Genomic DNA, 22,693 nt, shown 5'->3' on the forward strand with positions numbered 1-22,693 from the left:
GAATGATCTTATTTCAATATTAAACAGTAATTGTTTTTATTGAAACATATCGATATAACCCTGAAAAATGGCATTAGGCCATTACCTTTTTAAACACTTCCAGTACAGAGCTTTTTGGCTCTTTGTCATTGGTAGTCTCTGTAGTCTCAACACTAACAAAGGCTTGCTTGGTACCATCATTGTCTGAAGTGCTGGAACCCTCATTGGGTTCAGAGTCCTGGGCATCTTTTACCTCCCTGTTCTCTGTAGTTTTTGCTGAGAGGTATAGAGAGGTAGAGAGATAATTCACTATTGATAACATAAAGTGATGACACATATCGCATTACGACAATACCCGCAAGTATATTAGGGATATGATAAAATACTGCCAAATTGCTATGGCAGATGATTGGGTTGTAGTATCTCTGAAACAGCAATGGGCACCCACTCAGTCTGTGAAGGACATGACTTGAATTAACAAAAAGGTAGCTGGGCGGCCAAGACATATTGATGCCAGAGGACATAAAGCCTGTGTTGTCTGGTATGGACCAGCAGAAGAGCTACTATCATTAAAATAGCTGTGCTTGTGGCCTGTTGCAAAAACATGAACAGTATTATGGATTTTCCCCAGCAGCTGTCTCAACAACCAGAAGTAAGAGAGATCTGTAAAAATAAACAGTTGTTAGGGGATGTTACTAAAGACGGCAGTTCACACACACTTGCCAATCAATTTAACAGAGATAGAGAGGATCTGCCATGACAAGTGGGATAAACTGCCCAAATCCTGGGGCTCAACAACCCCCATCTACCAACAACCAGAACTGAGAGAGATCTGTTAAAATAAACAATCGTTAGGGGGTGTTGCTGAAGACGGCAGTTCACAGACACTAGTAATCCAATTTAACAGGGCTTGAGAGGATCTGCAATAACAAATGGGATAAACTTCCCAATCCAGACTTGCAGCTGTTATTTCTGCCAAAGTGGCTTACAGTAGACCCTTGAGTTACGAACAGTTAACCATACGAACATTTTGGGTTACAAATGATCTTTTTCAACTTAACGTACGAACAAATTTCGGATTACGAACCGAAATTCGCAAAACACGTGACGTCACGAACAAGTTGACTCTGACTGTCTCTCTCTCTCTCTCTCTCTCTCTCTCTCTATATATATATATATATACAGTATATATACAGTATATATACTGTATATATATATAGTGAGCGAACATTTGGACAACAGATGGTGTTTTTTCAGTGTTTTCTTTATATTTTGTAAAATTCAATATTAAAATGTCCCCAAAGAATGTGCAAGAAAAGCGTAGTGGTAAGAAAATCTATTACTATTTGTTGTTGTATAAGGAATTCAGCTCAGTAAAGTATTCTTTCTTTCATGCAATTACACCTACAAAATACAACACTACTGAAATAAAGAAGGAAATAATAGAGAAATATGAGTTATTGTTGTTTCTGGTAGATACATTTTATAAAAAAGAAGGAAATGTATTATGGTGTATGGTACAGCACACGTACTGTACTGAAATGTGATGTGTTTTTTTATGTACAGTACAGTATTACTGTGTATTGTTGTTTATTATTGTTTATTACAGTATTATCTATTCTATAATTTAAGATTTAAGGGAAAATATACTTGTATTTATAACAAAAAAGACCATTTAAGACATTAGAAAGGTTAGGTAAGGGGGGGGGGGGGGGGGGACAGGTTTAACTAACAGACATTTTGACTTAAGAACAGCCCTTGAGAACCAATTAAATTCGTAAGTCAAGGGTCGACTGTACTGATAACTGATAATGGTATGCATGTTTTTTTACATTCATTATGGATAATCAAGTGTTGCACAAACCAGTGCATTGTAGTGCCGGTCCCAAGCCCGGATAAAATAGGGAGGGTTGTGTCAGGAAGGGCATCCGGTGTAAAAATTTTGCCTAATCGATGCGCGGATCATGATCCGCCGAGAGCCGACCCCGCAACCGAACGGGACAAAGGCCAAGGAAAAGATGGATAATCAGGTGTAGATTGATGACAGAATGGCAGATATATCCATTCTAAATTAAATCCACAACACAAGTGGTCTGAATACTTTTTTAATTAACGGTACAATTAGAGACCAGAAAAGTTTTCTGACTGATAGATGAGCAAAGTGCCCATGAATGAGAAGATTAAACAATTTAAAATGTACAAATATAAACACTAATAATGACCCCTACTGACACCACTGTTGACTTGAAATGATCTACACATCACAGAACAGAGCAGATCTTTGTTTTAGAGCCTTCATACAAACAAAGCTCGTCTATGCTGCTCCTCCGGGCTTGAGGTAAAGACTGAATGAAAAGTAAACACTTCCTGAGTAAGTGTATTTGCACTGCAAACTTTATAAACTTTATACGGCTCTAACACAACCATGACGTTTGCTCTATGACCAAAATCATGCAGACACCTAACACTGAGCTTTATTATTGACTCCTCTAGGGAGGTTTTTCACCATACTTTGTGTGCATCTAGTCAAAAGAGCATTTGTGAGCTCAGGCACTCATGTTGGACTAAAAGGCCTGGCTCAAAATCAATATTTTAATTCATCCCAAAGCTGTTCAATAGGGTCGAGGTCAGGGCCCTGTGCAGGTCACCGGAGTTTTAGCAAACCATGTCTATAAGGACCTTGCTTTGTGCACAGTAGTTACAAATGAATCATTTCACTCACCTGTGTTTTTTACAGCCTCTATTTATCATACCTCCTTTTAAGTGTGCCCTTGTCACACCAGGTTTTTGTGGGTAATATGAGAATTATAAATTTAGCATCATAAACTTTCAGGGTGACAGAATGCTCTTTTATTAAAAATTGAGGTAGTGCTAACTGCAGAACTGGTTTTCGCAAATGTTCTTTTCTTGTGAATGAAAAACTGAAAAACTAATTTCTTCTTCTAAAGAACATATATCTACTGGGTTGTAAATATACATACAGTTTACCTTTGGTTCCATCATGTCTTTTACCTCAATCAGCTTTTACCATTACATTTCTCCCCTTTTCCCATTAATCTAGTCAATTCCATCTCTCCACAACTCTTCCTGTGCCAATTACACTCCCCACAATGGCTAAAGAAAGCCAAAGACAGGCACTCACCCCATAGACACAAGTGCAGTCAATAGAGGCTTCTTTACAAATGTCAGCGATGGATTCTTATAGAGCTACACAGCATATGTTAAGTCAAGCTACTCGTGTAGGCACAACCATTTAGCAGAGGTATCTCTCTTTCCCTCCCTCACACAAGACCAACTGTATCTGTTGAGCACCTGGCCAGGCCAGTAGCACCTCTGAGACTCCAACTTGAGAGCTCGAACTCCTCGCAGTGGTGGGCTAGCGTATTAATCCCTCAGCTGCTTTTAATAATCATCAACATTCTTTGATCACTCAACCTTGTAAAATCAACTTTTATCCAACAAATTTGGAAATTAACCAAATTTGTTGTATTTGGGCCACATTTTTAATACATTTTGGCATGTTAGCCCATTTTTTTTGGCTATTTTCATGTTAAAAACACCCAATTGTACCCAATTTGAGGTGAATTTTTTTCTGCAAAAAAATGTCTGCAATGCACCAGTTACAATGGCAGTAAAATGGACCAAAAGCCAAACAATGTGGTTGGGTTTTAATGCGTCACTTTTACTTTTTTAAAAACTTCAAGTCACTGTTCAAATAACAAAAAAAAATCTCTAGTCAATTATAATAAATAAATTAAGGAGTTAAATGCCATTATAGAACTTTTTACAATGTAATAATCAAAGCTGTTGTGTGGGATTTCTGATCCAGGCAAATTTTCTTTAGTTAAAATAATAATAATAATAAAAAAAATAATAATACTTAATGTATCGATGAACATTAAATTTGTATTTTTAACGGAAAAATAGTCCAGTTGCAAAGATCATTAAAATCCAAAGACAGCCATAATGTATGCATAGGACGTGTATTTAAACTTTGTACCTTAACTATAAAATGGCAGTGTACGGCAGTTGTTGTTGTCTGTAAAAAGGATTTACCAGTACAGGAAAACAGTACGGTACTTGGCAAATTATATTATGATAATGGTAATCACAAACACACTGTTAACACTGAAGTATACCATGAGCATGAGAAGCTGACACATTTCCTAAGGGCAGAAAGGTGATACTACTGCTGGTCCACCCCAACCGGTCACATGGCAACAATGCAATTTCTATGCAGGCTATACTTACAGCAAACAACACTTCTGTTTATACAGAGCTAATGCACAGCTTTCTTCTAATGATTAACAGAAACACATAACCAGATGCATAAGCATGACTTTTAGACACCTGCTGATTTAGTAAAATCAGGGACCCCCATTATTAAAAACAAGGTGATTATATACCTTCAGGCAGCAGCACGCTGGAATTTACAACCTCGTAGTTTTCACTCTGATTCCTGTTCAGATAACATCTTGCAAACTCCTGTCCAACACACACAAAAAAATCAAGCGTGTTAATATACGATTAACGATACTAATTAAATTTTAGTCTATTCACCACTAGGCATTCAAATTATTTCAGGTATTTAATCACATACAGTGGTCAGTGCGTGTTTATGCATTTTAATTTGTGATAGCAATTTTACATAAAAAGATATGGTTTTTTATTAGATCAGCAGAGAGAAAAGACTGTACAGCACTAGTACAGTCTCACAAAATGTACACGAACATGCAAATCAACACACACACAAGCATTAACATACCAGTCTGGGTAGCAGCAGGTAGCTTATCAGCGTTACCAAAGTCCCAACACAAGGAGTGATAAAATACCCAAGAGCTGCTGTCTTTTCATCTGCTTCACCTAAACATTCACATATACACACAAACAGCTGTATCAATAACCACATACAGTGGGGCCAAAAAGTATTTAGTCAGCCACTGATTGTGCAAGTTCTCCTACTTAGAAAGATGAGAGAGGTCTGTAATTTTCATCATAGGTACACTTCAACTATGAGAGACAAAATAAGAAAAAAAAAATCCAGGAAATCACATTGTAGGATTTTTGAAGAAATTATTTGTAAATTATGGTGGAAAATAAGTATTTGGTCACCCACAAACAAGCAGGTTTTCTGGCTCTCACAGACCTGTAACTTCTTCTTTAAGAAGCTCTTCTGCTCTCCACTCGTTACCTGTATTAATGGCACCTGTTTGACCTCGTTCTCTGTATAAAAGACACCTGTCCACAGCCTCAAACAGTCAGACTCCAAACTCAACCATGGCCAAGACCAAAGAGCTGTCGAAGGACACCAGGAAGAAAATTGTAGACCTGCACCAGGCTGGGAGGAGTGAATCTACAATAGGCAAGCAGGTTGGTGTGAATAAATCAACTGTGGGAGCAATTGTAAGAAAATGGAAGACATACAAGACCATTGATAATCTCCCTCGATCTGGGGCCCCACGCAAGATCTCATCCCGTGGGGTCAAAATGATCATGAGAACGGTGAGCAAAAATCCCAGAACTACACGGAGGGACCTGATGAGCAGAGAGCTGGGACCAAAGTAACAAAGGCTACCATCAGTAACACACTACGCCGAGAGGGACTCAAATCCTGCAGTGCCAGGCGTGTCCCCCTGCTTAACGTTGTCATGGTGATGGTGGACGCTGGCGCATTTGGCTGCCGCTGCCGTTGCTGTATTTTGTCATGTTTTGTTGTATTTTTGTCATGTTTTTCTTTTGTTTTCGTCTTTTTGTGGTCTCTGCCGCTCCTGTTTTTCATCGGATGGTCTCGGCGTCTGTTGGGTACTGGATGGTGATGGTGAACGCTGGCGCATTTGGCTGCCGCTACCGTTACCGTATTTTATTATTTTTTGAATTTTAATTAGTAAATGATCTTATTGGTGGATTATCGCTACTCCTTCAGGAACGGGAGGACAACATTCAGTCTGGACTGAATTGGATTTTATTGTACCCGGAGTTTTCTGGACTTAATCTGTACTATCGCTTGCCTAACACGAGCCGTTGCTGCCCTGCTCCAACTCTGAATTTGCTGTGGCAATTTTAGTCCTGTTTGGATTTATTCATGGACTTTACCCTGCCTCGGGTAATGATTCAAAGTCTGCCATATACTTTCACATATACGGTGATATGCCTTATTATTCGGGACCGGAGCTGCTGCGCTTAAATTCAAACACTCGCCTGCCTACTGAGGTTTACACACGCTGTGTTGCTATGGGAACAGTACGACGCCCATGTTACATCTATCGGGATCCCGCCGCAGCATTTGCATGTCTGAAAGCTTTACACGGCTTGGCTCCGAGCTATATCGCAGACCTTCTCTGTGTTCACTCCACTCCACAAGCTCCACGATCTTCCAACCAGCTGCTCTTACCTATTCCACGCTCTCAAAATGAGGTTCAAGGGTGACAGTCTTCCACTTTTCATAAAGGAGTCCCACACAATAGATGCATTTAAGTTAAATTTGAAAAGTAATTTGTTTGTTTTTTTGGCATTTGAGTCCATTTGTGGTTTTATTTGATTTACATGTTTATATGTTGGTGCGTATGTATGTTGTTTTGTATGTATGTTAATTATTTGTTAAATGTTGCATAGTTGAGTGGTATTTATAACTGATTTTAATGTACAGCACTTTGGTTGACACACGTTGTCTTTTAAATGTGCTATAAAAATAAAGGTGACTTGACTTGACTTGACTTAAGCCAGTACATGTCCAGGCCCGTCTGAAGTTTGCCAGAGAGCATATGGATGATCCAGAAGAGGATTGGGAGAATATCATGTGGTCAGATGAAACCAAAATTGAACTTTTTGGTAAAAACTCAACTCGTTGTGTTTGGAGGAAGAAGAAGAACCCAAGAACACCATACCTACTGTAAAGCATGGGGGTGGAAACATCATGCTTTGGGGCTGTTTATCTGCAAAGGGGACAGGACGACTGATCCATGTTAAGGGAAGAATGAACGGGGCCATGTATCATCAGATTTTAAGCCAAAACCTCCTTCCATCAGTGAGAGCATTGAAGATGGAACGTGGCTGGGTCTTCCAGCATGACAATGATCCCAAACACACCGCTCGGGCAATGAAGGAGTGGCTCCGTAAAAAGCATTTCAAGGTCCTGGAGTGGCCTAGCCAGTCTCCAGACCTCAACCCCATAGAAAATTTGTGGCGTCCGTGTTGCCCAGCGACAGCCACAAAACATCACTGCTCTAGAGGAGATCTGCATGGAGGAATGGGCCAAAATAGCAGCTACAGTGTGTGCAAACCTGGTGAAGACTTACAGGAAACGTTTCACCTCTGTCATTGCCAACAAAGGTTATGTTACAAAGTATTGAGTAAAACTTTTGTTATTGACCAAATACTTATTTTCCACCATAATTTACAAATAAATTCTTTAAAAATCCTGCAATGTGATTTCCTGGATTTTTTTTTCTCATTTTGTCTCTCATAGTTGAAGTGTACCTATGATGAAAATTACAGACCTCTCTCATCTTTCTAAGTAGGAGAACCTGCACAATCAGTGGCTGACTAAATACTTTTTGGCCCCACTGTATATGAGCTTACAGTTTATCATGTACACTTAGCACGTACCGTTAGACAACCTTGGTCAAATTCCATGTTTTTATTGATTTATTACAACCCCAATTCAGAAAAAAAGTTGGGACAGTATAGAAAATGTAAATGATTTACTTAATATAATAAGTAGTTGAAAGAGTATTGCAGACAGTCTGGTTAAGTTACATTCCTGCCATTCAGGCCGAAAACATCTTCCAAACAAGTTGGGATTGGAGCAATTTAGGATTAGTTATTGAGGTAATAAAATTATAATGATGTAATTTTGGATATGTCTCTGTATGTGACTAAATGCATACAGTGTGTGTTGTGTGTGTGTGTTTACACAGTAGAACATGTGACTCACTTGCAATGGCGAACAGCATGGCGAGAGCTGCGAAGGTGCCGGCGAGTCCTTGTCCACTCATGAACAGCGCAATGTATCTCTGAGGAAGCAATCCCACCAACCCAAATAGACTGCCCTGCAGCACTGCTCCAAACGCTGCGCATACACAAACATGTCAAAACTGGCACTCGGTAAGGATTTCACAGCCAAAATCAGTTGCTTTTTGTGTCTGTCACACTGCAAAATATGCACTGTTTCTCGTTAGCAATAAAACCTGAATGTTATTTACAAAGTGTAAAAATGTATCTCTGATATTTCTAAACAAATTTATGATTAGAAAAGTGAAAAAAAAATAAGAATATGAAGAGAAAAATTGTGCCCATTTTAACACTCAGTGATGTATAAAATGTTGGACTGATAGTAGTTAAATGCACCAGATATGATCAGCATAAAGACCTTGGTGACTTTAAAAAGTGAGGCAGAGTCAGAGTGAGGCAGTGGTAGCTCAGTGGTAAAGGTACTGAACTAGTAATTGGAAAGTCACTGGTTCAAGCCCCACCACTGTCAGGTTGCCACTGTTTGGCCCCAACATTAAGCGTCTGCTTGAGCTATAAATATACATGTAGTGTAAAATTATATATATATATATATATATATATATATATATATATATATATATACAGTGGGGGAAATAAGTATTTGATCCACTGCTGATTTTGTAAGTTTACCCCCTTACAAAGACTTGAACAGTCTATAATTTTTATGGAAGGTTTATTTTAACAGAGAGAGACAGAATATCAACAAAAAATCCAGAAAGAAAACATTAAATAAAAGTTATAAATTAATTTATATTTAATTAAGGGAAATAAGTATTTGATCCCCTACCAACCAGCAAGAATTCTGACCCCCACAGACCGGTTATGTGCCCATGAGGCACACAAATTAGTCCTGTCCCTGTATAAAAGACTCCTGTCACAGAATCAGTTTCTTCCGTTCAAATCTCTCGACCACCATGGGCAAGACCAAAGAGCTATCAAAGGACGTCTTGTAGAGATTGTAGACCTGCACAAGGCTGGAATGAGCTACAAGACCATCAGCAAGAAGCTTGGTGAGAAAGAGACCACTGCTGGTGCGATCATTCGAAAATGGAAGAAATACAAGATCACAGTCAATCACCCTCGCTCTGGAGCTCCATGCAAGATCTCACCTGGTGGGGTAAGAATGATTCTGAGAAAGGTGAGGTCAGTCCAGCCTTGTGCAGGTCTACAATCTTGTCCCTGACGTCCTTTGATAGCTCTTTGGTCTTGCCCATGGTGGTCGAGAGATTTGAACGGAAGAAACTGATTCTGTGACAGGAGTCTTTTATACAGGGACAGGACTAATTTGAGTGCCTCATGGGCACATAACCGGTCTGTGGGGGTCAGAATTCTTGCTGGTTGGTAGGGGATCAAATACTTATTTCCCTTAATTAAATACAAATTAATTTATAACTTTTATTTAATGTTTTTTTCTGGATTTTTTGTTGATATTCTGTCTCTCTCTGTTAAAATAAACCTTCCATAAAAATTATAGACTGTTCAAGTCTTTGTAAGGGGGTAAACTTACAAAATCAGCAGTGGATCAAATACTTATTTCCCCCACTGTATATACAGTGTATCACAAAAGTGAGTACACCCCTCACATTTCTGCAAATATTTCATTATATCTTTTCATGGGACAACACTATAGACATGAAACTTGGATATAACTTAGAGTAGTCAGTGTACAGCTTGTATAGCAGTGTAGATTTACTGTCTTCTGAAAATAACTCAACACACAGCCATTAATGTCTAAATAGCTGGCAACATAAGTGAGTACACCCCACAGTGAACATATCCAAATTGTGCCCAAATGTGTCGTTGTCCCTCCCTGGTGTCATGTGTCAAGGTCCCAGGTGTAAAAGGGGAGCAGGGCTGTTAAATTTGGTGTTTTGGGTACAATTCTCTCATACTGGCCACTGGACATTCAACATGGCACCTCATGGCAAAGAACTCTCTGAGGATGTGAGAAATAGAATTGTTGCTCTCCACAAAGATGGCCTGGGCTATAAGAAGATTGCTAACACCCTGAAACTGAGCTACAGCATGGTGGCCAAGGTCATACAGCGGTTTTCCAGGACAGGTTCCACTCGGAACAGGCTTCGCCAGGGTCGACCAAAGAAGTTGAGTCCACGTGTTGAGTCCACATATCCAGAGGTTGGCTTTAAAAAATAGACACATGAGTGCTGCCAGCATTGCTGCAGAGGTTGAAGACGTGGGAAGTCAGCCTGTCAGTGCTCAGACCATACGCCGCACACTGCATCAACTCGGTCTGCATGGTCGTCATCCCAGAAGGAAGCTGACGCACAAGAAAGCCCGCAAACAGTTTGCTGAAAACAAGCAGTCCAAGAACATGTATTACTGGAATGCCCTGTGGTCTGACGAGACCAAGATAAACTTGTTTGGCTCAGATGGTGTCCAGCATGTGTGGCGGCGCCCTGGTGAGAAGTACCAAGACAACTGTATCTTGCCTACAGTCAAGCATGGTGGTGGTAGCATCATGGTCTTGGGCTGCATGAGTGTTGCTGGCACTGGGGAGCTGCAGTTCATTGAGGGAAACATGAATTCCAACATGTACTGTGACATTCTGAAACAGAGCATGATCCCCTCCCTTCGAAAACTGGGCCTCATGGCAGTTTTCCAACAGGATAACGACCCCAAACACAACCTCCAAGATGACAACTGCCTTGCTGAGGAAGCTGAATGTAAAGGTGATGGACTAAACCCAATTGAGCACCTGTGGCGCATCCTCAAGTGGAAGGTGGAGGAGTTCAAGGTGTCTAACATCCACCAGCTCCGTGATGTCATCATGGAGAAGTGGAAGAGGATTCCAGTAGCAACCTGTGCAGCTCTGGTGAATTCCATGCCCAGGAGGGTTAAGGCAGAGCTGGATAATAATGGTGGTCACACAAAATATTGACACTTTGGGCACAATTTGGACATGTTCACTGTGGGGTGAACTCACTTATGTTGCCAGCCATTTAGACATTAATGGCTGTGTGTTGAGTTATTTTCAGAAGACAGTAAATCTACACTGCTATACAAGTTGTACACTGACTACTCTAAGTTATATCCAAGTTTTATTTCTATAGTGTTTTCCCATGAAAAGATATAATAAAATATTTGCAGAAATGTGAGGGGTGTACTCTTTTTTGTGATACACTGTATATACATATGTATACATATATACATACACTTGAAAAATTAAATATATCATGTAGCTTTAACCTCACTTACAGTTGATGAACCAGATGGTTGCCATGGTAATGGAGAAAAAGGAGTCCTGCTCCATGGGAACCTTTACCAGAATGGCAGTGAAGATAAAAAAGAGGAGGATGAAGACCAGGCTGCCCGCTATCCGCATCTTCTCTGATATCCTGATAGAAACAGATCAACCCCAGTCAGTAAGATATGAAAATACTAATGCGATAATTTTGAGTTATACAGTCTTATCATTTGGCAGAATCCACCCTCAGGTTCCAGTGATCCAATAACCAATTTAGTGAATAACTTAGTCAGATTTATTAATTAATTCATTAACTTTTTCACTTAAATAACTAAATTAATAAACTGATGCAATAACCAATTTAGTTACTATGCTACTGGCCAATTCCTTTACCATTACTTTACTTAATAATTCTGTATCTGTTCTTTCATTTATATGCTTATTGATCAGTTTCTTGAATTCATTGATCGATTACTTTCACAGATCATCACAGTTGTATTGCAGTGTGTAAGAATAGTGATAAAAGTGCTATGTTGTGATTGTACAAGCAGAAACAAGACTAATGTAGCTGCAGTCACAGTGATTCCCAAAAGCATATGAGTAAAGAATCACACAAGCATGTAGAATTTCACACACTGCTAGTAAGTTACAATAAAATAAATAACCCCATCCCCACCAACCCCATCAGACTGTGTGTCTCACCGTGGGTAAAGGATGGAGTTGAGCAAAGTGAATAGCAGCAGGGGCAGCTGGGACAGCAGCGTCATCCAGTTATCGAAATAATACTCCTTACTGGCAGTGAGTGTGCCATTGCTCATCACTGATGTGTTCAGTCTCTTATTGAAGTACTGTTCAAACAAAAATAATTAAAACAAAACAATGGTTAGATCCAAAGGTCAATTAAGTCACTGAACCATACAGCACAGATAAATGTAAAGTAAATACAGCCTTCTATATTATTATATTCAGGTGCTTTAACCTCACCTATTGCTAAATGCTGTGTAAAATCTAATAAATGAAATCAAATACATGCTTGCAACTTTGTGTCAACAGTTCAGGGAAGGCCCTTTCCTGTCCCAGCATGACTTTTTTCCCTGAGCAAAAAACAACATCCAAAATCAGTGCCTCTATCTTTGTAATGAAGTAAGAAAAACAAGCCTTTAGCAATGCGGGTACACCTGATCAGTCGTGCCAACACAAGCTCACATGGAGACTGAACAAAGAAATAAATGAACAACAGGCAACAGCTGTTGCACAAAACAGGCAAAAAATACATTGATAAAACTGCCTCATTATTATTGTTAATACTTAATTTCTTAAGTATTAACCCTTTGATGCACAACCTGGGTCAAAAGTGACCCAACTGAGTTTTTATTTTCTATATCTTTGCAATAAATTAATTTCGTCATTCAAGCTTCCATGCATTTTTCAATTAACTTGTTTTTGATCATCACAAATCCTTATTTCAGTTTTATATTTTTTGCTTTTTTAATAAAAATCATTTTTGTATCACTACCCTTCTAATGCACAACATGGGTCAAAAATGTTTTTGTGTTTGTAGTCAAAAACATATTTACTGATCTTTTGAAAGACAACCAAAGATTAGGCTCTTGAATCTTGAATATGTCCAATACTATTTGCTTGCTAGCTGTTTACATATTCTAGTATAGATAGCTTTTATTAGCTAAGACAGCAAATACATGAATAACTGACAAATGTGCATATGAAAATATTCTTGAATGGATGAATATGGGTCATTTTTGACCCATGTTGTGCATTAGAAGGGGTTTGCTTAGCTTGTGCATCAAAGGGTTAACAATACCAAAAGGATATGATTGTTTGTACAGGCCTTTTTGTGCTGGGTTGCCAGTTTTTGTGGATAGAGAACTGTACTGACTCTGCAAAAACCCACAACATGCATATAATCTCCTGACTGATAATCTCTTTCAAATCAAAGTCATCTGCTTAACAAGTTTCAATTTCCATAGATATAAACCATAATTATTTAAGCTTAAATTACAACAAACACTCAGAAGCAAACACTATTTACCCAAGTTCTTAATAAAAAAAAAAAACCTCCTGACCAGCACCCTCAGTGATCCATAAAATCACAGACAGCAGCCGAAAATGCACCATGCGCACATATTTCCATGACTAATCAACTACATGTATAATCAGCTGACCAGTTTGCACATTTTTCCTCAGTATGCTACTTCATTACAATCAACAAGCTGCACATTTCATGTGTCCAAAATAAAAAGTGTCTTTGTTTATGCAAGTACATAGTAGCTAAAATGTTTATTGTGGCTGTAGTATAAAACAGTTTTTTTTTTTTTGTTCTTTCGAGGTACAAAATGATTTTTACCACTGATGCGGTCATGAAGAAATTCCATGGTAATAGAGTTCCCAGTCCAAGGATGAAGAAAATGATGCCGGTTAAATGCCAGCTGAAACAGAGGAGAAAGTGAAATGGGTTAATGTGAAATTCTCATTAAAAGGAGAAACAAAACACAAGGCTACATTCTGCAGCTCAGGTCCATTTAACACAACAGCAAACATGGTGAAGGTATTTTGTAGTGCACTGTTAGTAACCGAGTGGAAAAAACAGCCAAATCAACAAGACAGGGTGTCTAGATTTTTTTGACAACGTACTGTTTAACTTAAAAACCACTGCAGTGTTACACCACCATACATACACAATATGGCCAAAAGTATTTGGACACCCTGGGTTACTGAATTTAGGTATTTTAGCCACATCCATCAGTTAAATAAAATGTATATGTTATATTTATTAGGATTTTACACTTTAGTTTGTTTCTTTGTTCGATACTTAATGCCAGTGTCTTAATGCTGCTATGGCTATTATCATGGCTGAATATAAGGTTCCATCTTTAAGTGGGGGTCGATATGCTTCATTTTATATGGATTAGGATGTTTTTTTGAGTAACTGTGTGGGTGTAGAGTTTAACTGATTTTTTTTTTAGCATTTTAAGTCCTACTGTTTCTAAAATTGTAAGCAGTTTTTGGGAGAGACTGAGGTGAAGATTTCTTTGTAGTTGTTTGCATTGTAAAATTTTGTTCTGGTGTTATTTATCTTTTAGCATGGGTTGAGAATGTGTTTAACAGAGGTTCCTGCTCCACAAAGGGGGCCAGTGGGGGCCTGGTCTTCCTTGTGTAAATAATTTGTTCCCATCCTTTTTGGAGTATTGAATTCTCTCCGTTTTTATAGTAGGATGGATCTCGTAAAGTTTATTGGTGGTAAACGTTTCCCATACTTTTTGCCAAGCTTCTGACTTTATGGCTAATCTCAGATCAGATGGTGGGTAAAGACACTGTGGGAGCATGGTCGTTACGGCTTGCTTTGCTGTCAAGTCTGCTTGCTTATTTCCTTTAAGGCCACAGTGTCCTGGAATCCAGCAAAACTTTACACTTCATGACAGGAATGTAGGACATTAGTGCAAGTTCAACATCTAACACCATCATGGACAACGTAGTATCTCTATTTAGCTAACCTACATGTTTTTAAACTGTGGGAGAAAACAGGGGCAAGATGCAAACTCCACACACAAAGAAACCGGTCTGGAAATCAAACCCAGGACAGTACTACCTACCAAGCCACTGTGCCGCCGTGTAATAGACCATTGTGCCACCCCAGTGCTTGTGGCTTGCTGTTGTCATGCTAACAAAAAATTATTGGTGCCAATACAAAAGGGCAAATTACCCATGCCATGGGCTCACCCCTACACCAGGATACATTTTAAACTTAACACTGGTAATGATCTGGATGGGCTTTCTTTGACCAATTCTAGGTAAACAGGATTTTCATTTCCTTTCTGGTTACAGGGAAAATGGGTTTGTGTCCTGTTGATGGAGAACGCCTACACACTACAGATGTGATAGATAACTAGATGAATATCAGGTAGGAAATGCTGAAGTATACCTTTAAAACCAGTTGCTAAACAGAGGTTTTAAGTTACAGAATGAAACTCACCGGTCGGTTGTTTCATTCTTTTTGTTCCTCATTGTTCTCATTGTTGAATCCAGGGATGCTGCAAGTGGAAAAACGGCAGGTTAATGCATGGCTAAGTAAACAGTGAGGAAGACCTGGAAAACAGCTGCACATTCCAGTAAAGAGATAAGGTAGTAAAGTTCCTTCCCTATATAACTCCAGGTATATATACACTATTCTTTACGTAGTTTCAGAATAATGACTGGCGTACACGCTGTTGGCCTATACACCAGCACAGAAATCAGCAAAAACCATTAATTGGCATTTGCTGATTTCATATTAATGCCCAGCTCATGGTTAGGTGTCCAAATACTTATAGCATACAGTGTGAAAGAATGGAGCTGCAACTAATGACGATGTGAACTCGAGTACTAATGAATATGTGAGACTGTAACAGCAGAGGAATTGAAACACTGATGTGTTGGTGTTTGGTGTTTATCTGCTCCTTGAAATCACTGGGTCAAATGAACTGTAATTAATTTACAGAACATTTGTTGTGACCCCTGTATTTAAAAATAAATAAATAGATAACCAATGAACCAAATTACTGAATCAATGCTAAATGCTTTAAATGTTACTTAAGTAAAGCCTTTCCAGTGATGTAGAGTAGCTCAAAGGTCTCACCTTCACAAAAATAAAGTTATTACAAGTTACATTACAAGGCCCAGGACCCCACCAACCAAATCTTTTAAGGGCTTTCCCAAAAAAAATTGGAGCATAATTTGTGCCGGTTGATCCAAAAAAGTCTGGCACACAATCAATGTCTAATTAATCCACAGGTGTTCATTGAGGTACAAGTCAGGGCTATGTGCAGGCCACTTGATATCCTCCATATCAAATTTAAAGCTGTGTTTTATTGGCTTCCCTCTGTGCACAGGGAAACAGTCATACTGGAGCTGGAAAAGGCATCCCCCAAGCTGCTAGCACAAAGCAGTTACTATGTAATTTTATTTATTGATTATATTTTACACCTCTTAGTAATAGGTAGGCTATAATACCTAAACTCAATTATTAGGAGGGATGTCCATATACAAAAAGAGCAACTTTTTTTCCAGCACAAATCACTAAAACCCACCCTTACCCGGTCGGTAAATCACACTCTGATCTACAGACAGTTCACTGATCAGCACAAAATCAGTCCTACAAACCGACACCATATTCCAGCTCCAGTGTAAACAATACGTCATTGTGTAACATCAGCAGTGTTTGCATTTGACCAGGATCCTGGTTCAAATTAGATCACACAGAATAATAAACCCACATTATCTTTCCATACACCATCTCCCTGGTGATTGTGGTAGGATATGGTCACGTCAAATCTAGGGAGGGACACTTACTAGCAATGGCAGTGACGTGTCATGACAAGGCAAATGAGCTATACTTATTCACTGCATACTGTATCATGTGCATTTTGTAACCCTATTTTTAAATTTAAAAGCTTGGTGTAACTTCAACAATTAATATTTTTAAAATATAATACAAAGCCAGCAGCGTCCTGTGATCGGAAAGAGTCCAGTAATAAAAGACTAGAGGTAGATAACATTCATCCACAGTGTGCATGAAAAATAGCAAATGAACTCGCTAACTGTACACCTGCAGCCCGCGCTAACAGGGTATGTGTTCCTGATAAGAGGCCAGTTTGTTTATACAGTATTTAAACAAATACTTGATACAGTCACACCAGAACACACACTACCATGTTACTGTTAGTACAGTGCTATGAATGATCCACCATCCAATCATCATCAGGTCAGGCCTATGGGGTCCCTTTCAAATAAAAAAAAATGTGGTACGGGGGAGTACAGAGCAACAGATGAGCTACAGTCTGTAACTGTATACCCACAAAGTTTATATATGGTAGGTGTAGCTTATAAAATAATCAATAAGGGTACATACTAGATAAGTGTGCCTAATAAAGTGCTTTGTAAGTCTGGGAGCACAATATTTCTATTTTGAATGTTCCTTGACTTTAGATTTTTTGTACAGACAAATATGTTGTAATACTTTAAATTATTAATATAATTAAATTTTAATACTTAATACTTCATAATATAAATACTTACTATTATGAATAAATACGAATTAATATAACATTTGTTGACCTAAACCTACACTGCATATAAATAAAGACACCTGGGGGCTACACAGGATTATCTTCTGTTCTAATTAATTTGGCAGATAACAGGATGTATGCACTTTATGTGCATTTGAAAGCATTCATGTGGCACAGTGTTCTGTTATGCTGGCGCTGTGATGGATTTGCACCCTGTCCAGGTTGTTGTGTTCATGTGCCCAGTGTTTCCCAATGGATCCGGGCCTGTTGCAGCCCTGACCAGGATAAAGCAGCTTTAACACATGACACTACCAACAAGTTAAACTCGTTAAATCTGTGAAATTGTGGGGTCTATGCTGCCCCTTTGGCACTGGACACTTATAGATCATAGAGTTTCTTTACTTGTGGGTTTGAAATTGTTTGTTGGATAATTATTGTTGGTCTATTGCTTGGTAGTTAAATAATTTAAATAAAGTAGTAATAACTCATTTAAGTCTTCTTTTGTTAGTGTAGGAGGAGCATTACAATAAGAAATGGAAACTAAAATCTGAGTGTCAGAAATAGCATTAGGATCTCTGAGCTCTTTTACCGGTAAAGATATTGAGTGCCTGTATCAGTTCCAGTAAGTGTTTTCAATCTCATGAGAAAGAGAGTCGGTTTTGGCTGCATTTTCTCTGTAACTACAGAGGAGCTTTAACTGATATAACTAAACAGTATTCTTGGACCTAGACTAACTGATTAAACAATTGAAATCACACTAGCATGTCAGTGGCAAAGTAGGTTGAAGATAAATTAGAATACATCTGTTTATTTAGACTGAATAAGAAACTTTATGGGCATCAATGCAAGGGAATCTAAAGACCCCATGTTTATGTGTACCACATATTTACATTTATGGCATTTAGCAGACTCAATTAGAGTACAATTTTATTAATTATATTTTATAGAATGTCTTTTCACTAATAAATCATGCACCTTCTGTCAAATGCTGCCGTTATATATTTTTGGAGGCAAGTTCTCCCAATGCTTGAAACCAATTTTCTCCCCTAATCTAGTCGTATCCAATTACCCTGATTGCGTTATGCTTCCCCTCCATCGATACAACCCTCCACTGCTGACTGAGGAGCTTTGCAACTGACACACGCCCTCTCTGACACATGATCAGTACCAACTGCCTCTTTTCACCTGCACGAGGCGAGTTCATATGCGGATCAGCCTTGTGCACGGAGAGCCACACCCTGATCAACGCATTATTCCCCAACTCTGCACAGGCACCATCAATCAGCCAGCAGTTATGAGGAACCCTGGTCCGGCTTACCCACCCTGTGAAAAACAGCCAATCTTTGTTCATGTGGCCGCCCAGCCCAGACGGATGGCAGAGCTGAGATTCGATACGATGTATTCGAAATCCCACCTCTGGTGTTAATAAAACGATTTTAAGAGTAAATGCAAATTTCTGATGCTCCCATTTAGTTTGCTTTAACAAACTAGCCATATTTTGTGAAATAAATGTTGAAGAAAACCTGGTTTACTTAGCTGGCTCCATTGTGTAGCTTTTTATACCTCTCATATCAAACTCTGGGTCTTAAAAATACTAAATACTAAACAAAATGTGTATATACATTAACTTTAAAAATGAGTTGGCTGGTCATTTGAGAAGGACAGGATACTTAAAAGGTTCAATGACATTGTAAGGAAAGCTGTAATGACTGTTTACCCTTTAATACATTAAGTTAGCCATTAACTACAAATGTAGTTGATGTTAGTTCAGTGTGTTGACCACTGAAGGGACAGTCTTTCATACTGCAGCTCAGTAAATCTGAAATTCCCGCAGGACTTTAATGTATGCTTCTTTACCAACTATAAATTAACCACTTTGGATAAGAACAACAATCACAAGCTTAAATTATTTAATATTACTGTTATGCTTCAGGTCAAATTATTGATAGCACCACTTCAGGCAGGCAGTAATGCTACTGGCTTTGTAGCTTTAAACAAGTGAAGTGGACTGCCATGCTATTTCTAATGTAGAAACCTTTGTATAAATTATCATGAAGGTTCTACCTGTACAACATCAGGGGGATTTAGTCATTCCTCTCTGTGAAAGTCACTTTAAATGCTATAAATATAACTAATTTTATGTAAAAATGGACTTGCGTCTATAAAGTCAATCTAACCAGAATTCATTTTCAAACAGCCACATATTAACCAGAGTGAGACCTTTTCCCTGTTGCCACTTTTACCAAGAGATTTTTATTTTTTTACAAAAAGACATTAACAGCAATATTTCAGATGTTACTGTCACTTTAAGTGGCTAACATAAAAAAGTTATTCCTTGACATTTACTATAGTCCACTTGCAAAAACACTTTCAGCTTTGCACCATCAACTTTAAAAAACACTTCTACTTAGTAACCTGTTTAAATGCTTTCAACGTCTTTGCTGTCACAGTCATATCTATCTGGCTCCTCCATCTGTCCGCCTCCACCTTTCAGAGTACCAAATTTACTGCTCTGTTTTTTTATGGCTACGCCAAACTGTTAAAGGTTTGAACGAGCCATTTATTTAAAAGTAATTCTGCTCTATATCTTATGCAAATGAACGCCATGGGAAACTACATGGTCCAAACAAGTCGGTGGCACTAACTCTTTGTAGAACAATAACAAATTAGGCAAACATTATTCCAGTGGGAGGCTTAATTGCAAAACGTTGCAAGGTCAGTGCCACCGGTCAACTGTAAAACCACAAAGACTTACAGAAAGAGGAAGCAATATCTTTATGAGAAATGTTTTTGAGAAGCTTTATAAATTCAGTTTCTATAGCCGGACAGCTGCACACAAGCTTAAAATCATCATGAACAAATACAAGCATTGGCTAGAATGGTGACAAGCATACTGCCATTGGACACTGGTATATTTCCTTTAATATATTCTATACTCAAAAGTGTTGAAGAATCTAAGCAGTCTAATTTAAGGTTTAGAGGACACCAAGAACAGTACCAACTGTGAAATTTGGTGAGGATGAATTGTGGTCAGTTTTGATGGACTGGGCACCTTACTTCCAGTATAGAAAATATCACACAGTACAGCATATAATGGCATTCGAGAGAATGTGTGCTTATTACATTGTAGCAAAGGTTTGTGAAATTAGAGCACAAAGCTAACTTCCTTAATACACAGATTTGCCAAATCTGATGTGGAAGTATCTGACTGGCCTACATAGACCAGACAGCAACCCTGAAATGCTGCTTGTAAGCCTATTAACATATCAGAATAAATTATTACCCAACATTAGTGCCCAGTGTTACTTGGTAAAAATAAAAAAATTAACATTCAGTCATGCAGCCATCCATAAGAGTGGAGGCTGTTATAGCAGCAAGGTGGATCCAACTCTATATTAAATTCCATAGACTTGGACATAATGGAAGTGATCATTCGGTGTCCACATACTTTTAACAGATTTCCTTCAAAAATATAAATATTCAGACAAATTCACCACTACCGGTACGTGTGGTGCTCTATACGACCAAAAATATGTGGGCACTCACTAAAAGCTTGCTGCACATCCCATTTAAAAACTATGGGTATACATGTGGAGCTGGGTGGCAAAAACAGTGCTAGCAGTACCTTAAGAGAATTGGAATAAAAAATACCTATTGAACATACCAAAAGAGACCAATTCTGGCTTTACTTGTAGAGTAAGTGTTAGACGGCGTTAATCCTTAAAAGTTAAGACATTGGTTCATAAGAACAAGGTCAAGCAGCCTACATTGAGGACAACAAAGCTACAGACTGTCAAAAGCCAAAAAGAAAATAGAAGATATAAGAAAATATCCACTGACCATAATAACCACCAATTCATTGGTTCAAATGTCAATCTGTACAACTGTAGAATGACAAAGTGGACTACAAAAACTGGTGAGTGGTTTACCAATAATGATCATCCAACAAACAATGTTAACCTAAGGGAGAGTCTAAAACGCTTAACGTGGCTTAATGTACTAAAACAATGACGTAGGAACATCAAACTTCTCACTGTGATTACTGGTCATAAATTCTCTTTACTGCTAAAATGACCAGCATGTCGTCCAAAAGAAAATGTATAATTTTCATGTTAAACCTTTTCCTAACAATTTTAGTATAAGAAAAAAGCTCAACATGGCTTAATGAACTAAAACAAGCCCTAGGGACACCTTCTTCTCTCAGTGATTACTGGTCATAAGAACTCTCTACTGCTGAAATGATAAACCTCTGATCCAAAAAGAAAATAACACGGTATACAAACTTTTTTTCTTCCCATTTAAACCTATAATAAGGAAAAAGCTTAATGTGGCTTAACAGACTAAAACTATGACGTGGGAACACTATGTCATTAAAGAGATCTTAATGGTTAAACTAATGTTGGCTAAATGCTGTAGAAAATGGGTGGCCAATCTTATCCAAAAGCCACAGTGTTCTGAAGAATCATTTCAGCAGTAGTGAGTACTTATGACCAGTAATAATTATGTGAAGTTTGGTGTTCCTATGTCATTGTTTTAATACATAGTCACGTTAACCCTTTAATGGTCTTACCAAGAAAATAATGTTAAAATATATTTTTTCTTTGCATTTCTTAGTTTCTTGGGATTATACCAACAACAACCAATTAATATGTTTTACTAGTGCACACAGTATTTTTAATGAGCCTCTACATTTACATTTTCAGCATTTAGCAGACGCTTTTATCCAAAGCGACTTACAATTATGACTGAACACAATTTTTTTTGTTGAGGGCAGTTGAGGGTTAAGGGCCTTGCTCAGGGGCCCAACAGTGGCAACTTGGCAGTGGTGGGGCTTAAACTGGCAAAATTCTGATAACTAGTCCAGTACCTTAACCTTGCCCTAACAACTGTAGCCTCTACCAAACAGTTAAAGTGATCACGAAAATGATGCAACTTTCATAGATGATTTTTCAGCTGCAGGCTGTAATTTGATCATCAATACCAATATTTTTCAGTTTAACACATCAACCAAGGAGTGGATACGGCCCAAACAAGATTATTTAAATACAGCTTATTTTTACCCAAGTATTTAAACTCAAATTAAGCTCAACCAAATGATTGAGCAGACCATTAAAGTGTTAAGCTTTTTGTCCTTGTAATTTCTCATAACATGTTTAAATGTAAAAAAAAGCTTACCAAACTTGCTTTAATTTTAACTGGTCACAAGTACTCTCTACTCTTGAAATGCCCAACATGTGGTCCAGTTTGTTTGTTTATTAGGATGTTCTACACTTTGGTTACATTCATGACAGGAACGGTAGTTACTCATTACACAAGATTTATCAGTTCACAAGGTTATATCGAACACAGTCATGGACAATTTTGTATCTCCAATTCACCTCACTTGCACGTCTTTGGACTGTGGGAGGAAACCGGAGCTCCCAGAGAACATGCAAAC

At 38.3% G+C, this 22,693-nt stretch overlaps 1 protein-coding gene and 1 long non-coding RNA gene across 2 annotated transcripts in view; one reads left to right on the forward strand and one right to left on the reverse strand.

Annotated features, from left to right (window-relative positions):
- Positions 1-22,693, reverse strand: part of LOC134326124 (equilibrative nucleoside transporter 2) — a 35,748-nt gene that overhangs the window by 11,869 nt on the left and 1,186 nt on the right. The window contains exons 3-10 of the mRNA XM_063008333.1: positions 15,186-15,243; positions 13,560-13,641; positions 11,897-12,042; positions 11,206-11,345; positions 7,913-8,047; positions 4,745-4,842; positions 4,386-4,464; positions 86-255 (exon numbers count right to left, since the gene is read on the reverse strand). Of these exons, the coding sequence (XP_062864403.1) occupies positions 86-255; positions 4,386-4,464; positions 4,745-4,842; positions 7,913-8,047; positions 11,206-11,345; positions 11,897-12,042; positions 13,560-13,641; positions 15,186-15,226 (891 nt within the window). The 5' untranslated portion in view covers positions 15,227-15,243. The remainder of the gene's footprint in view (positions 1-85; positions 256-4,385; positions 4,465-4,744; positions 4,843-7,912; positions 8,048-11,205; positions 11,346-11,896; positions 12,043-13,559; positions 13,642-15,185; positions 15,244-22,693) is intronic.
- LOC134326125 (uncharacterized) lies at positions 13,665-15,254 on the forward strand. The gene is made up of 3 exons (XR_010014495.1): positions 13,665-13,728; positions 15,038-15,113; positions 15,239-15,254. It is a non-coding gene; the product is annotated as an uncharacterized LOC134326125 (long non-coding RNA).

This window comes from Trichomycterus rosablanca, chromosome 14 (genome assembly GCF_030014385.1).
Source record: "Trichomycterus rosablanca isolate fTriRos1 chromosome 14, fTriRos1.hap1, whole genome shotgun sequence".
In the NCBI taxonomy this organism is placed as follows: Eukaryota; Metazoa; Chordata; class Actinopteri; order Siluriformes; family Trichomycteridae; genus Trichomycterus; species Trichomycterus rosablanca.